The 18,071-nt window shown below is 43.2% G+C and overlaps 1 protein-coding gene across 6 annotated transcripts in view; it reads right to left on the bottom strand.

Moving 5' to 3' along the window:
- Positions 1–6,911: 6,911 nt before the first annotated feature.
- The window catches only part of AKNA (AT-hook transcription factor), a 282,106-nt gene continuing 270,946 nt past the window's right edge, over positions 6,912–18,071 (bottom strand). For all 6 annotated transcript variants that reach the window (XM_086921106.1, XM_086921112.1, XM_086921108.1 and 3 more), the window contains one exon: positions 6,912–12,073. In XM_086921106.1, the coding sequence (XP_086777232.1) occupies positions 11,785–12,073 (289 nt within the window). In that variant the 3' untranslated portion in view covers positions 6,912–11,784. The remainder of the gene's footprint in view (positions 12,074–18,071) is intronic.

Below are 18,071 nucleotides of genomic sequence, written 5' to 3'. Positions count from 1 at the left end.
CTCCTTTTCCTTTTTATCAAACTTGCGTGGATTCTTTTTCACCAGTGGAGTTCTCCTCCCTCTGTAGTTGTCCAGCTCCCTTTGCTCATCGTCGCCATGTGTTGTAAATGAAGTTGAGAGACAGATAAAAGGCTTAATGGTTATTTATTAAGCACTACAGAGAATAACTGGTGATCCCATCAGAAAGCAGGGAGCTAACTGACCAGGCAGAACACAGTAGAAAATGACATCAAGAAAATGGAATGTCAGACTTAAAGGGATACAGCAAAACATAAGTGCAGAGAATACAACACATACCCTAGTCCTCTTGTTATTTCAATGAAAGATTTGTCATGAATACGCGCTACTAATAGCATTCATCAAGTCTGAGTGCAAATAGTATCCCATAAATGCACATGAAGGACCAGATTTGTAAAGGTTTTGCGTCACCCTTGCAGGACGCAAGGGGGCGCAAGTGCAACACATAACCGAAGGGAGATTTCTCAAGCCTCACATGGCAACCTTGCCTGGCCCTGCATGGCTTGATAAATCTGGAGCAATTTGCACTGGCTTGCGTTACTCTGCCCAAGAGAGTCATTCAATGGGAGGAGCATGGTTGTTCCCACGCATCCACCCATGGATTTGGTACATTCACTGATTTACCATCAGTGGTAGACCAGGGAATGCCTCAAAATGCTACGCCTCCTCGGGGAGGCGTAACAAGGAGAAGGATAATGTTACTTACCCAGTAAGCATCTGTTCTTGGATTGTACAGCTGTGGATTCACATGCTTTGCATACTCCTGACATCTAGTGTTGCGTCCAGATGTTTGCAAGTTGTTTTTCTTTGAAGAAGTCTTTCCTAGTCACAAGGTAAGGTGACTCCTCAATTCGGTGATAGTGCGCATGGGCATCAACTCCATTGTAAGATTGTTTTCCTTCAAGAGGGTGAGAATGGAGTAAGTAAGTGTAATATATAGATGTCCATGCGTATAAATGTATAATGAAGAACTGCTACAACTACAGGTACCCGGGGAGGCGGGTGGGCATGTGAATCTACAGCTCTACATGCCAGGAACAGATGCTTACTGGGTAAGTAACATTATCCGTTTGAGGCATGTGTTCTGTAGGTACACATGCTTTGCATAGACTAAAAAGCTGTATGCTCCCAAAGCGGTGGCTAACCTGTAGATGTTGCAGTTGTTTGGAACAGTGTTTACGTACTGCTTGGCCTACATTAGCCTGTTGACATGCTAACAAATCTACACAATAGTGTTCGGTAAATGTGTGAGGTGTAGACCATGTAGCTGCCTGACATATGTCAGCTTGCAGAATGTTACCTAAAAAGACCTCAGAAGCCCCTATTTTATGCGTGGAATGCGCTCTAGGGGGTATGGTTAAAGTTCTTTTAGCTTTAGTATAACATGTTTCAAACGCTTTTAACAATCCATTTGGCAATACCAGATTAAGAGCTAGGATTGCCTTTGTAAGGTGGAGCAAATGCAACAAACAGTTGCTTTGTTTCACGAAAGAAAGGTTCTTCTAAAGTTAATGCCAGTAGCTCACCAAATATCCTCAGTGGTGTGATGGCAATGAGGAAAGCAGCTTTCCGCAAGAGGAACTGCAAAAGACACTTGTGCAATGGTTCAAAAGGTAGACCCATGAGCCTTGTTAGAATAATGTTGAGACTCCACACTGGGGCAGGAGGGAACCATGGTGGTATTACTCTTTTTAAGCCTTCCATGAAAGCTTTAATTACTGAACTTTGAATAGTGACAGATGTTGGCTATTGTTGTAAGCACGAAGCTACTGCTGCAATGTGCAAACGAATAGACGCATAAGCCAGTCCTGTTCACTGTAAATGTAACATGTAACAGATAATGTTTTGTATGGAAGCATCTAAAGGATTAATGTTGTTGTTATTGCAGTATACAATAAATCTTTTCAATGTTGCTGCATAACAAGCTCTGGTGGTAGACCCTCTTGCTTCTTTTAGGATTTTCATACAGTCTGGTGGTAAATTTAAATAACCAAACTCAATGACTTCAGGAGCCAGATTGCTAAATTCAGTTCTTTGGGATTTGGATGTCTGACTTCTCCATGGTTCTGTGTGAGAAGACTGGAGGTAAGGTGTAGTTTTTGATGTGGAACTATTGTCAGCTCCAACAGGGTGGTGTACCATGGTTGACCGGCCCATGTGGGAGATACTAGAATAAGTGTGAGGGATGTTTTCCTGAGTTTGCGAACCACACACGGAATGAGCAGGAGAGGTGGATAAGCATAGGCAAATATCCCGGACCAGTTCATCCATACGGCATTGCCTTTTGAGAGCGGGTGTGGGAACCTGGAGCCGAAGTTTGGGCATTTTGTGTTTTCAGCTGTGGCAAACAGGTCTATTTGTGGAAATCCCCATTGTTGAAAGTATGGAAGGAGAACTTGGGGATGAAGTTCCTCTCGTGAATTTGCTGTCTTCTTTTGCGGAGGAGATCAGCAACTTGATTGTTTACTACTGGGAGATATTCTGCCAGAAGATAAATCTTGTGATGGATTGCCCAATTCCAAATGGCTTGAGCGAGTGTTGACAGTTGGAGAGAGCGTGTGTCCCCCTGCTTCTTCACATAATACATTGCTGTCATGTTTTCCATTCGGACTAGGACATTTTTAGCTATGAGTTGAGTTTGAAAAGCTTAGAGTGCTAGGAAAACTGCTAAAAGCTCTGGATAGTTGATGTGGAGGGTCTTGTGCTTGTTGCTCCACAGGCCTTGTATTGTGTAATGTTTGGGATGAGCTCCCGATCCTGTTAGAGATGAGTCTGCTGTGAGCACGATTTGTGGAATAGGGTCGATAAAAGGCCGTCCTGCTGATAGGTTTTGTGGGTTCCACCACTGCAAAGAGTGATGGGTACAGCCGTCTACCAACACTAGATCGGTTAATAGACCCTTTAATGGATTCCACTGACGTGCTAAGCACTCTTGTAGGGGGCGCATTTAAAGGCTTGCATGGGGTACAATTGCGATGCCAGATACCATGACTCCCAGCAGTTGCATGAACGCCCTGTCCGGTAAAGCTTGGTTGAGTCGAAACTTTTGAATTATAGCCTCAATATGGTGTGTTCTGACTATATTGGGAGAGGCTTGAGCTTTGGCTGTGTCTAAACTGGCTCCTAGATAAGACTGCATAAGGGACGGATGCAGGTGAGATTTTTGTTTATTGATGGTGAAGCTCAGTTGATGAAGTAGATCTATGTGCGCTGTAGACAGTTCTGGTGAGTGCTGGCCTTGATAAGCCAGTCGTCTAGATAGGTGAAGACGTGAATCTGCTGTCTTCTGGGATGAGCTGCGACTACAGTTAGGCTTTTGGTAAAAACTCTAGGCGCTCTAGTCACTCCGAAGGGAAGCACCTTGAATTGGTAATGCATGCCTGGATGAATTGGAACATGAAAATATGCATCTTTTAAATCTAGAGTAGACATAAAATCTGCTCTTTGTAAAAGTGGGAGTACATGTTGAAGCGTCACCATATGAAAGTGTGCTGACAGTATATAACGGTTTAATTCGATGAGATCCAGAATAGGTCTTAGGAACCGTCCTTTTAGGGAATGAGAAAATACAGAGAGAAAACATAGAGCCCTACTGGAACTGGCTCTATTGCCCCTTTTAGTAAGAGAGACTGGACCTCTTGTTCTAGCAAGTGTATGTGTTCTGGAGACAACTTGTAAGATCGAGATGAAATGTTTGGGGGATTGCTGGTAAGCTCCAGGCAAAAACCATGTTGGATAATTCCAATCACCCATTTGTCTGTTGTTATAGACAGCCAAATGGGGAGAAATTGTTGAAGTCTTCCCCCAACAGGTGTGGTGTAATCAGGGAACATGGGCAAGTCACTGTTTGTTGGGAGAAGGGGAGTTACGGGATGTGTTGCCCTTACCCCTACCTTTGAAGTTGTTGCCTCTATAACCTACTCGAAAAAATCCTCTGGAGGGAGAGGACTGGTTTTTACCTTTATAAGTAGAGGTATTTTGATCTGGGGATGGGGTTTGGACCCTCCTCTGTAAAAGGACAGACAAAAGTAGCCTCTGTTGGATGGAGACTGGTGCGCTCCCATAGATTTGGCCACCTCAGTGTCCTTTTTCATTTTCTTTAATGCTTGATCTACGTTAGGACCAGAGAGATGTTCTTTTTCAAAAGGTGTGTTAAGGATTGATTGTTGGACCTCTGGCTTAAACCCTGAAATCCTTAACCAAGTGTTTCTCCTGATCAGGCTGCTGGTGTTAACCTCTCTAGCTGCGGTGTCTGCAGCATCTAGAGCACATCGTATAGAGGAATTAGAAATTAGTTTACCTTCATTTGCTAAGTCCTGTGCCTTAGCCCTATGCTCATCTGGGAAATATTTAAGCAATTGCTCCATCTCATCCCAGTGTACCCTGTTGTATCTGGCTAAAAGATCCTGTGAATTTGCAATACGCCATTGATTTGCAGCTTGAGCAGGTATGTGCTTGCCAGGAGCATCAATTAACTTGGACCTATCTGGCGGAGTAGCATCTCCGGATGTCTGAGAATTCACCCGTTTATGAGCATTAGACACTACTAGGTAATGTAATGGCAACTTGCTCTTGATAAATATAGGGTCTGTAGGGGAGGCCAAATATTTTTTGTCTACCCTAGGAGTTATGGTGCGTGGTCTGACTGGGTCTTTAAAAATCTCATCAGCATGTTGTATCATGCCTTTAAGCATGGGAAGTCTTTGTGATGATGACCTGTGTGTGGATGTTAAAGTTTCAAACATAAAATCTTAATCCAGTGATTCTTTGTGCTACGCCACCCTATGATATTGAGCAGCCCTTGCAATGAGTTCTATATGTGATGCATTGTAATCTGGAGGAGATGGTTTGGCTGGTTAAATGAATTTTGTAATCTGTCCATGAATCTGATGGGAGATGTATCCCCCCCATCATCAGCATCATCATCTTCATGGTGAGAATGTGGGGAATCCTGAGGTGTAATTTTCAAGGGATTCTCAGGTGAAGGAGGCGGTGTTGATGGTAGATGAAAAGGACTTGTAGCCAGAAATTTTTTCTTTAAAGGGATTTTGAAAAAATTGTCCTCATCCTGAAGCTTGCATTTTTGAGGGTGCCTTGTCTGAATATGGCCAGTCTCTGGGTTAATATATAACATCTTTTGCTTAGGATCTGGTGTTAATGGAATAATGTCCTCTTTCAGATTTGATGGTGTCTCTTTCTGTTTCAGCACCAAGGTTTTCAGTGCCGTTGTATTCGGTGCCGGAGGAAGCTAGCTTTTCGGCGCAGAAGGTTTTGGCTCTGAAGCTGGCTTGGTTTTGACACAGAGGAATTCGGCTCTGAGCTGGACTTCTGTTTGGAACCGGAGGGCTTTAGTTCCGAGGAGGGCTTTTGATGACTCAGTACTGAGCCGGTTGGCTTGACTGGCTGTTACGGAGCCAGGCCCGGAGTGGGGGCATGGGAAATGTCGACTCAGTGCCAACCTTGTCCAGGAGGTAGAGGTGGTGCCAAAGCCCTGAGTTATTTGGAGTTTGTGGGAACAAGGGGTCTTCTGTACTCACGTCACCTGTCCCTGCGGCAGTTCTTCGGCGTCGAGGTCTATCTGGAGATTCGATTCAGAGTCTTGTTCAGAGAATGCTTCCTCCTCTTCTGCCACTGATGCATCGATGTCTTCTTGGACGAAATCTTGGCCGAAGATGTCTTGCGTATCTTCGATGCTTTGTGGCTGCATCTCTCGATGTTGAGCCCGATGATCGCAAATAATTTTCTTTTATTGGAACGATCTGCAAGCGTCGCAGGTTTCTTCTTTGTGCTCGGGAGACCAGCACAAGTTGAACACTTCGTGTGAGTCGGTGCATGGATACTTTGTGTGGTTCTGAGGACAGAATTTAAACAGAGTCCGATTAATCGATGGAGAGCTGACAGCGTGGTTAGGCCCGAATGCAGCGCACAAAGCTTTCCAATCGAAACGTCGAATCCGTTGTCGAACGATACGCGGAGAAGTGGGAACGCATATGGAAACAATACCATTGAGAGTAGAGAGGATTGTGCATCGAAGGGAACCTGAAGAATGGTTTCGAACCGGAGCGCAGCAATACACAACCGAACCCGATGGCGGAAAATGCAATTTAACAATGGAGTCGATGCCCATGCACACTATCACCGAAAAAGGAGTCACCTTACCTAATGACTAGGAAGAAAAACAACTTGCAAACATCAGGGCCCAACACTAGATGGCAGGAGTATGCAAAGCTTTTGTGCCTACAGCACACATGCCTTAAACAGATCTTTATTTCCACTCTTTTTTTCCTCTTTCTATGTGTGCTGCATATTATTAAGTATGGAGCATTCATGCCCTTTCACGCGGAGCAGAAACGTGGCTTGTTGCATTCCGTGAAAAGATTATAAATATGGGCCATTGTTTTGAAAGGTCCTAGATATTAATGGTGGGTTACCTGAAGCTAAACACAGCTTGGTTAGGTTTTTGGGAAGTTGTTTGGTATTCCATTCTTCCATTATAGCCAACGGCAGGTGACTGCATCTAGGTAAATTCGAATTTTTACATTCAGCCCAAAGAAATAGCAACATCTGTAGTCATGACAAAATGAGGTTAAATGGTCTAGAGTGGGTTCAGGAGGGACCATGCCAGATTATCAGGATATTCACATATTATACGTTTCCATATAATCAATCTAAATAAAACGTATATACCAAGTCAGTGGGTTTCCAGAGGTAAAAGAGAGGAGCCATAACTTTTGTGATGTGGAATCTTCACGCCATACTATTTTCTCACTTCCATCCCTGCTCTGATCTCTATTTGCATGCGCCCTTTTCGAAGGGCACTATTGAGCAGTTCAAGGCACTCTATCCTCTGTTACCATCACAAAACAAAGCAGAAGCCTTCCTTTCTTATGTATCAAAGGAAAAATATTTATTTAGTAAAAAAATCAGAGAACTTTTTTCATTATAAAACAAATGTTTTGGAACACAACTCCGGAATGTTACAGTATTATGTAAAAACACTTCGCCCCCCCCCCCCACGCCCACCCCCAAACCCTTTTCAATTATTGCCTTGTACTTTGGGATCCCTGTGGTAGGCGTGAAACAAACCACATCACAGTTTTGTCAGAGTTAGGTGTACAGTTACTTGTTGAAAACCCGTTGCATGATGATGATTCAACTGTGTGGGTTGTCCCTTAAATATCACCGCTTCCAAGGAAATGCAAATGCTAGCGGCTCTGCATTTTTAGGGATTTTAACAAAAATTGCAGTTACTTATGTACTTCTACAAATGTGGAAAATTCACTGCAAGGTAAAATGGATTACAGACTTTTCTCTTTGCCCAGTCATCATCACCTAGTCATGCCATGGTCTGTAAAAACGTGCATTCGCTAATCAGTGAGAAGACATAGGTTGTTTGGCTTAAGTTGGGTTCTAGAACAACTATGATGCCAAAAAGAAGATTAAACCTTGAAAAACGTCTTTATAGGGGCGGTAAAATTACAATCTTACTATTGTACTAAACTCACTTCACTGAAACTCCTATGCCATTTTCAATGTAATTCTTAAAAGGCTGCATCGTTGAGCTAGCTGCTAAACAATGTAAGGATCATACACCCTATTGACAAAGTCTATATTTACTTTTTTCCAGTGATGGCTGAACCATGTTTGTTGTACCTTATATTGTTAATGCACAAAGCCTGCTGATTCTGAGCATGCTTAGCATTTTGTGAAAATGTTAAAAAAAAATATACAAGATTATTGGAACAACTAAGAGCAGCATAATTCTAGCCAAAACATAAAGACGAGGAGAATTTTATGGATTGGGGGGAGAAAAGAGGAAGTACCATTTAAGATCAGACATTCACGTGTGCATAGCTTTCATGAAATAGTGCATTTTTATTTGTTTTTCATTATTGGTCCTCGATCATGAGTGGAGCAGATGGGCCTGAGGGATTTACATTGCATGATAAATACCGACACAGAGAGGTGAGTTATTTACCAGGTGTAGTAAATATCAAAATACCTCCAATTTGAGTTATTTTTTTAAATGCTGCTAATATGGGGAATTCCATGCGTATTGAGTTGAATTCAGCATTTACCAGTATCTTCTCCTTGGATATTCTGGCTGAATTTATCTGCTGAAATTTACCTGGAGAAAACTGAAGGAGTGTGATAATGATCGAGATGAGTTATCACACACATCAGAATTTAACTGACCACTCATCATCGGGGTAAAAATTTAGAATGAATGCAATGAAAGACTTATACCTTTGAAAACATGACTCTCTAATATCAACTTAAAGCTAGTTGTTCCAAGCCAAGGATACAGAACAAATATTCCCTAAAGAGCCCCTTTCTTTCTTTAGCTCCTTGTCTGAGCAGATTCATAATCTTCAGTGGTGCAACAGTTTCTCTACAAAGGAGGGTATCCTCTAGAGGATGTTTCTAGGAGGAAAGGTTTTTCTGCCAAGACTTTGACTTATGTAAGACATACAGACTACATTATGAAATTATACAGATTTTATGTGTGGTAAATAAAGTATGTCAGATATGGCGATCGTCTTCTCTGAAAGCAAAGAATGTCTCTTGCAATGTAAATGATACAGATAGACGAGAAATGATATACATATCTGGATGTACTAATGCTTGAAGATCTAGAATGCTTTCTTTAAAATTGTATTGGGACGTCCTTTGCAATGAACAGAAGTTTTCACATGAAATTGAATAGATTGTCTAGAGGTCAACATTTTCCCGGTAATAGAGGACGAGTAGGTGCATTCTGATCTTCAGTTCTACAGTTGACTTTGCTATCCCTCAACTCTTCCACCAGCTCAGCACTTTAAGTAGGAGTGTATGGGGGCATATATCTGGTTTGACCAGGGCCAGGCAAACAAAGGATGTTAACATCCTTTCACATTCTTACTCCTTTACTTACGCTTCCATACAAAAATATACATACAAAGATCAATGATCAATAAATTAAAACTATGTGTTGAAGCAGCACTCCAAATGAAATCAGTAGTAAAATGAAGGAAACACATTTGGTAACATAGTCATACTTGCGTAACATTCCATAATGCTATTAAAAACTGACTACACAAAAATAAATGTACAGATGAAATCAATCTAGAAAATAAATATAGTAGCATGGGGTGTTCTAGGCACAGGTTGTTTTCGCTGAAGAAATGCCATTTCCCAAGGCTCCTGCCCCTTGGATAGAGTAGGCTTGGATGATGCTCGATGCACCCTCTCTCATTTGTTGTGGTTACATAAGGCCACGGTATGCATTGCTTCATGTAGAGTCCTAGACTTCAAGAGGAAGGTCAATGGCCTGAAGGTCCTGCAGATCTAGCTCTCCTTTTTCTGACCTGTTCCCGTTGCCTCAGAACCAGTAAGTATAGTTCTATGCACTTTTACCTTTGCCTCAGAGGTTCCAAAGATCTACCTTTCAGTGCTATGATGTGTTCCTCATGCCTAGGGATTACAATGGTAGATATCCTTGCATTGGCCAATGCCGGGTGCAGGAGGGTCCTACAATCCTCAAGTGTTGCCCTTCTTGCTTTCATCTATTTCTGGTATGCAATCGCATAGCAGATCTACTAATCTAGCTTGCTGTGCATTAATCTGTAACCAGTGCCTAGGAGAACTGCAAATCCAACTCTCTTGACATTGACAGATGCCTTGTGGCGGGGGGAGGTCTTATAATCTACAAGAGTAGCTCTTACAATCTACAAAAATAGCTCTTCTTGCTTTCATCTGTTCCTGGTACCCAGTGGAATATCAGATCTTCGTGTCTAGCTCACTATGCTATAACTTGTAATCGGGGCAAAGGGTTTCTATGAGTCTAGCTATCCTTGCACTGGCCAGTACCTGGTGCCAAACGGTAGCTACAGTCTATGTATCACTTCTTGCTTTTATATGTTTCCGGGTACCCAATGACATAGCAGACATGCAAGTCTACATTGCTATGCTATAACCTGCAGTTAGTGCCTATGGATATCCAACTGCAGTTCTTCTTGCTTTGACCTATGCCCACTGCCTGTGAGATGTACAACTGTGTCTCAGTACTTTGACCGGTTTCCCTAGCTGGGGCTTTCCAGGTCCAGCTCTTCTTGCTTCTGCATGGGCCAGTGCCTGGAGAGCAACAAGTCTAGCTGTTCATGGTTTCCCCGGTACAGAGAAGATTTGGGTAAAGCTGGGTCGCATGCATTGATCTGTGCCCTGAACATGTGCCTTCTGCTGATCCTATATGTTGGCACTTCATTTTTCCATTGTGTAGTGCTTCTGCGCTCTGATACCAACAGAATCAGCGTACCTCCATTCCATCAAACCATACATGCAGCATGTTCTCCATAATTACTACACTTTGAGTTTTTTCCACCCAGTGGGGGCTGAGGACTTGATTCACACAGCAACCATTCCTTAACATGGTTGACTGCAAAGGAGCCTTGGTGCCTGAGGCCTAGAACTCAGTTTGTTTAGCTGTTGTAAATGGGGCATCTTTCATCTACAATGGGAACACATCAATGACCAGTGTAGAAGATAAGAAAGTTAAAAATAGAAAAGAGATAATTGCAATGATGGATTCAATGTAAGAGACATAAGATATAAGGGAAATGGAAACTGAAAAGACACGTGTGAAGGGGACGAGCATAGAAGAGAAGGGGAAGCACTTTTCTCTTTCCTGGGTTGTGCTTCCTTTCATGCACAATTACAGTCATAGGGATTTGCATCATTGTTTAAAAGAAAAGGTGCACATCAAAAACTTCCAAACTGGGTAAAAGAATCATAATGCCCGAGTCAAACTGTGCTGAACATTCTCCAGTTTGCAGGAGGTCCCTGCATTTGGAAGGTTCTCTCTTTACCAGAGCCATCATGAAGAACTTCTCACACGGTATTTCTTGGAGAATTCCATCCCATCCCTCTGTGAATGTTTCAAGTCTTCTGTGCAACCAACGCAAAGCAAGAGCAAAAACTACAAAAAAATCTTCTGGAAGTGCAATCGGGAATTATTGAGCCATTTGACTCACAGTCAATACGAGTATGTGGTGTCAACCATGCTTGCTCTTCATTGATCTTCATTTCAAATCTACATTGGCCAGTTGCTATCTTGAATTCACAGTAAGGATGCAGATCAACCAGCCTTTCACACAGCTTAACAGTTTCAAATCTGTTTTCTGCTGAAAAGGCATCCTGCCTACTCCATGGAGGATACATCATCTCCTCTGCTTTTTAAATTTTAAACATTAGTCTAGTGCAATAAATACCAGAGGTTAGTGGAACAAAACCTCAGAAGCTTAAATCCATACAGGAATGGTTGGAGACTTGTACCTGAGCAGACCTTTTAAGTTTTTCATAACTTCATTATCAATAATAAAAAACCCACTCGCACCAAGCAATGACACAAACACAACCATGTAGGGGCGGCACTGGGAGGATCAATGCCTCTCCTACATCACACAATGTCAACAGCATGGCCAGGATAAGTTCCTGAGTGAGGTTATCACCGGAAGGTGCGTGTTTTGATCAGTATTCTACCAGAGGTCAACTTCAACATGGCGTAATGAGAGCACTTGTCGTATTCCACTGTTCATATTCCTGAGAGTGAGAGACCTCTCCAAGCTGAAGAGCTGCCCTTCGATACACAGAGAAAGAGGACTCTCAAAAGCCTTACTGTTTTGGAAGGCAGACTTGGGTTCCTTGAATAAAATAGAATAATCCCTCTTTGCTGCCGTCTTTCACAATTGTGATTGTTTGGGGTACTGTGAAGGATAACACTCTCCCCTCTCAGAAGAGACATGATTCTCTCAGTGTTCGCATGGTGCTCAGGTCATACGTCAGCGAGCGGCTCATCTTGCGTGTAGTTTTCTTCATGCTCTGAGCCACGTCTACGGCCTGGCTCAGGGACCAGCGAAGGTCCTCCAGGTCTTCCAACCCAAGAGTCACTGATCGACGATGCCCTCTGCTCTGCTGACGGACGCCAGGTGATTGCTGCTCTGTCGCTCTGTACCCCCTGGGATAGTAAAGTCGAGAGGAGCCTGGTGATGCTGAGGTAGGTGCTGGTGGGGCACAGTAACTGGAAGAAGAAAACACACACACTTTATTAGACACAAAATACAACAAGCTCACAGCTGAACATCCATACCTGACACTATCCCCATTTCATCAGCACTCAGACACCAGACCCATCAAGTGCCCAAAACTGATAGAGTAACCCTATCTGTATTTCAACCAATACTGTGATCATCGTTGTGTACTTGTAACATTATAGTTAGTTGAGAATACCAGTGACAATGTAACGTTTCAAAGGTACAAAACTACTGAAATTTACTAGTTATACTTATCTCAAATAACTATAACTCGTGCAATAATGAAACTATAACTTAGGTCCCCCGTCCCTTTTAAATGACATGCAAACTGAAGGGAATTAGGTCTCCGGAGCCTTTTATGGCTCAGGCAGGGGGCCGCAAAGCTCCCCTCTCCTTTTAATTTGGAATTCCACCCCATTGGCCCTGGACCAAGCACATCAGCAACATTCCATCCTCACCTGGAATGTCAACAGGGTTGGGTAACAAAATTAGAAGGGGGCTGGTGGCCCCATTCATCAGGCGACTCAAATTGGACGTGGCCTTATTACAAGAGACTCACCTTAGTGGAAGTCAATGCCACTTCCTGGCATATACTATGTTACCGCATGCTGGGTTCACATCAGGATCAGAGAGGTAGCAATGCGGATCCAGATGTCTTCCCCTTTTTATATTCAGAAATTCTGGTTAAAACCCCTACGAGAAATATGCTGCAGTCCAGGGTATTTGGGAAAGATGGAATGTTACCTTTGTCAGTGTATATGCCCCACCCATATCCAACAATACACCCTAAGCAAAATTACCAACATCCTGCTCGAAGCCAAATCCGTTTTGCATATTCTAGGGGGTGACTTTAATGACGTGATTTCCACAGGCCTAGACAGATCCGGGATAAAACCCAACACAGACAAGCCTACATCCTTGGCTCGATTTGTGGACACACGGGCGCACAGACTTATGGAGGTGACATAACCCAATGAACAGAAGGTACTTATATTATTCAGGACTGCACAAAGTATATTCTAGACTTGATCAAAATTTTGCATCTGCGGGAGAGGTGGGCATAATACACCAGGCCTGACTATCTAGTGAGAGGTCTATCTGATCATACTTCACTCTGGATAACAATAGGACAGAGACACAGAGCCATCACTGGTGCCTGGGAATTGAGGGATGATTCTACCCTATGTGAGAACTGTACATAGTCGGAACTCTAATTTCCGGACAATAACAACTCTGTTGAATCAGCTGTTACACTAAGGGAGGCATACAAGGCAGTGACGCGGCATAAAGTACAGACTATCATTGCCTTTAAGAATAAAAAGGTGGTCCAAGAGGTGGAGGAAATTTAAAAAAACGACTCCTAAAGGCAATGGCCAGAAATGTTCCTTCACCAAGCCCTCTGCTGGTATGACGTGTTGAAGCTCTTTGTACTGAATACAAAGCATTGGCCACTGCATGGTGCGTAGCCAAATGCTGCCTGCACAACACAGTCTATATGATGTAGGCGATAAAGCTGGGAAGCTATTGGCCTGATTGAGTCACTGGGAAATGGAGGCTACATAGGTTCTTCAACCTCCACACCCCAGACAGGGAAATACAGAGGAATTTGTGAAATTTTATGAAATTCTTCAAAAGATCGCCCCTGGAACAATCCCCAAGACAGATGATTGATCTGTGCACACCCACAAATCAGGGGCTTACGAATCGATGGTTCCCCGATCCCAGAAGAAAAGAACTCCTTATACGCAGATTACATCCTATTGTATCTGACTCAACAGATGGACTCCATCCCGGCAGTCCTATATATCTTGGAACAATACAGGGCCCACTCTGGATATACAATAAATTGTGAAAAGTCTGTTCTTTTTCCTATCAAAGAACACTTTGACTCAACAGACCTACCTGGGAAACTTAGGGTGGCCAAGAAGGGATTCCGATACTTAGGGATTTATGCCACAATGAATCAAGAACGATGTATAGAACAAAATGTTAGGACAGTACAACTTCTAGATAGATGCGAGCCACTGGTGGAGACTTCCCCAGACAAGCTTAGGACTAGTGGCAATGTTGAAAATGATTACTTTCCCAACATTTTTGTATGCCCTACAAAATACAGACTATAGACTCCCAGCTCATGGCTTCACCAGAATTGAAAGTGCACTTAGGAAACTGTTGTGGAGTGACAGTCTGTAATAGTCCTCTGAATGCTCCAACGTGATTCATACAATGGGGGGACAGCTCACCCCGATATTCAGGCTTACTATTGGGCATCCCATGTATTTGCAATAAAATTATTAGCTTGGATTACGTAGACAACAACAACCACCCCACCTATGCAACAACAGACTCAATTCTTTCTACGCCCATACCAACACTACTTTTATGGGGGCAAAGGACTGCGAGGTCTCTTACCAGCAACCCTAGTGACCCTTGAAGCGTGGGGTAAAGCAAACACCTACATGCAATGGAGGGATAAAATCACCTGTGAGACGCAGTTATAGGTAGGTAGAACCCCGAAGGAAATAGGCAAATTAAAAGGTTTTACATCTTGGGATAGAATAGGTATCTCAAAAGTTTGCAACCTGATTAAAGGGGGAACCCCGATTCCCTTTTCCTCCCTCCAGAGAAATTCCAACTCCATGACCAACACTACTATAAATAACTCCAGCTTGTCCATGCTTGGAAAGCTGAGAATATCCCCCCAGACCTCCCAGAATATCCTCCCCTAGAGGGTAGACTCTTAATACACGAATTGCAGAAGGAAGCAGTATCTTACATTTATAGAAACAATTAATAATAATATGTCCGACACCCACTTAAAAGTGCCGTCCTCATGGAAAACCAATGTTGGCGAAATGGGAAATCTGGATTGGGAGACAGCATTAATGTTCCCACGAGAAGTAGCGATTAGAGCCCTACTACAGCTCATTCAGTTCAAACTCCTGCATATGACTTATTACGATAGAGTTCACCTTCGCAGAATAGGTAAAGCAGCCTCTCCGACATGTCTGCATTGTGGGGAGAATCAGGTAGACTTTATTGACATACTATGGTCAAGTCCGGTCATACCAACCTTCTGACTCAGGGTACTTCTGAGACTAAGCACAATAATAGGGATGTCACTGCATGAGGACCCCAAATATGTTTTTCTAGGTATACCCAATGATGTAGACCTCACATGGATGAAACGAATATTCTGTAACCTGGGTTTAGTAGTAGCTAAACAAGACCTGGCCAGGAGATGGGGAGCCCCAGATACACCTGCCATGACTGATTAGAAAAAGGGGATCAACCTTGATATGGGCACGGAAAGAAGGACATATAAAAATAGGGAGTGCCCACATACGTTTCGTAAAGTGTGGGGCAGTTTGCCAATGATGCTGCTGTGCCTTCTTAGCAATCATACTGTGGAGAATATCTTAATTTGTTATGTTCGCCAACTTATGAATGTATTGATGCTCTTTCTCTCATTGTTTATACCGGCTACTGGGAAATATGTAGTGTACTTCTGTTCTTCCTCCAGGTTACTTTGTTTAAATGGGGTATCCACCAATGCCCTTTCGGTTTAGATTTCTAGAAATCGAATAAAAATATATTTTTTTTTAAATGTTGCACATAATGCTTGTTTTCAACACCTAAGGGAGTTGTTTCTGTGTTGGTAGTAAGGATGCATGATCTTCTCCTGAGCTATTTTGCACTTACAGTAATATGCGGAAAACCAAAGCAGAGGTGATGTCATCAATGAGGTCATCAGTATTGTCATAAATGATGTCATAGAACAGGTCATGAGTGATGTTATATGTGAGGTCATAAGCAGTGCATGGCGAGGGTGCAAGTCATAGCTATAATGTTACTTTAATATTTGTCTTTTTTCAGTGAATCTATCTATATATATATATATTAATGCCACAAAACCTTTCCCACTGTCTGGTGTGACCTAATGGTTTAAAATATGGTGATTTTTTTTTATCTCAGAGTGTCGTTTTTCTATCAGATGGGAAAGATTTTGTGGCATTATTATATAAGTGCTAGCAGAAGCGCTTACAACGTGCACCACCAGCATTTGGGAAGCAGGCCGACTTAACTGCACCATATTATATATCTATCTATACTACTATTATAAAGGAAGAACTTTGAGGCGGGTAAACTCGGGAACCACAGCGCCAATCCACACACCCGATACATCGTTGTAATCCTCAGGGTGTGCAGATGGACATAGGCTATATAAATTAACAATAAATACGTTATTTAAAAAATATTAGTAAAAAAAAAAAAGTAGTCCCTTCAAAGTAGCGCCGGTCGCGACGCGCGTGCTTACATCAGGAGCGGCGTACATAAGCGCGAGGAGCGGCGGAGGTCAGCACAGGGAGGACCGGCGGAGATCAGTGACGAGTGGAGGAGCACCGGACATGAGCGGGGGACAGGCGGTGAGGATCGGCGGGCAGGCAGTGAGGAGCGGCGGCGGGGAGGAGCGGTGAGCAGCGGATGAGGTAGGGCGCAAAGTAAGCAGTGAGCAAAGCAAACGTGAGGGAGGAGTGGCGGCGGAGAGGAGCGGTAAGCGAGCCACAAGTACCAAACGGAAAAAGAAACGTGTGCAGGTTACAAAAGCGTACAAAGTGGAGCGGTCAGCTGAAAGCTAAAATGACAATCGGGAGAAGGTAGCAAACGGGGCATTACAGGAGGAAAAAGTGACATGAGCAGTGATGTGGGCAGGTACCTAATGGGGCATTACAGGAGGAAAAAGAAACAGGTGCAGGTTACAAAAGCGTACAAAGTGGAGCGGTCAGCTTAAAGCTAAAATGACAATCGGGAGAAGGTACCAAACGGGACATTACAGGAGGAAAAAGTGACGTGGACAGTGACGTGGGCAGCTTACAAAAGCGTACAAAGTAAACATAGGGGCATAATACTGCACAACGTCAGGGCGGGCGGGGGCCCTGAGCCATGATTGCTCCCGGACAACGTCGGGACGGGCTGCTAGTATATATATAAAAACAAAAGTATGTCTGTCTGTTTGTCCTTTATGCATTACTACACCATTCATCCGATCGGCATGAAACTTTGGGAAGTTGTTGAGTACACTCCCGCAAAGGTTTCTGGCACAAAATAAATAAAAAAATTGTTAAATATCGGCCCCCCCACCCCCCGGCCCCCCAGGGCCGTCATAATCTTTCCAATACTGAACGTTTACAGTTTCCGGTGCGACTCGCTTTTGCAATGACCATCAACAAAGCACAAGGTCAATCGCAGCAAGTGTGTGGACTAGATTGGAGAATTCGTGCTTCTCACATGGACAACTGTATGTGGCCAGCTCACGCATAGGAAAACCTTCTGATTTATTCATGTACGCACCACACGGAAAAACAAAAGATACCGTGTATCCACAAGCACTCGAATAAATAAACAGAATTCAAACAGCACTTTAAAATGTTTTCCATATTAAAATGAATACGTTTCGATAAAAATGACACAATGTAAATTGAATGTTATCATAACAAGTTTCCTTAAATTTCCTTTCTTCTGCGATCGCAGCAACGCGCGACGGGTAAACTAGTATATATAATGCTACTTATCAGTATGCATCTGTTCTTGGCATGTAGAGCTGCAGATTCTTACACTGTGCATTAGATCGCCACCTGGTGTTGGGCTTGGATGATTGCATGTTGTTGTCGTCTTGGAAGAGTCTTTGTAGTCACGAGATAGGTGACTTCTCCCTTGGACGATAGTGTGCATGGGCCTCGGCTCCATCCTTAGATTGTTTTTCGCCATGATGGGAAATTATGGAGTTTGTAGAAATAAAGAAGGGATGTCCATGCGTGTATATCTAATTAAGATAGAACTGGAACAGATACAGGCCCCGGGGAGGCGGTGTAAGAATCTGCAGCTCTACATACCAATTACAGATGCATACTGGTAAGTAGCATTTTCCGTTCGAGGCATATGAGGTGCAGATCTTACACTGTGGATCGATTGTACAGCAGTGTC

Source organism: Lissotriton vulgaris, chromosome 5 (genome assembly GCF_964263255.1).
Source record: "Lissotriton vulgaris chromosome 5, aLisVul1.2, whole genome shotgun sequence".
Lineage (NCBI taxonomy): Eukaryota > Metazoa > Chordata > Amphibia > Caudata > Salamandridae > Lissotriton > Lissotriton vulgaris.
The sequence above is the reverse complement of the archived record's forward strand: the minus strand, read 5'-3'. Positions and strand labels throughout refer to the sequence as shown.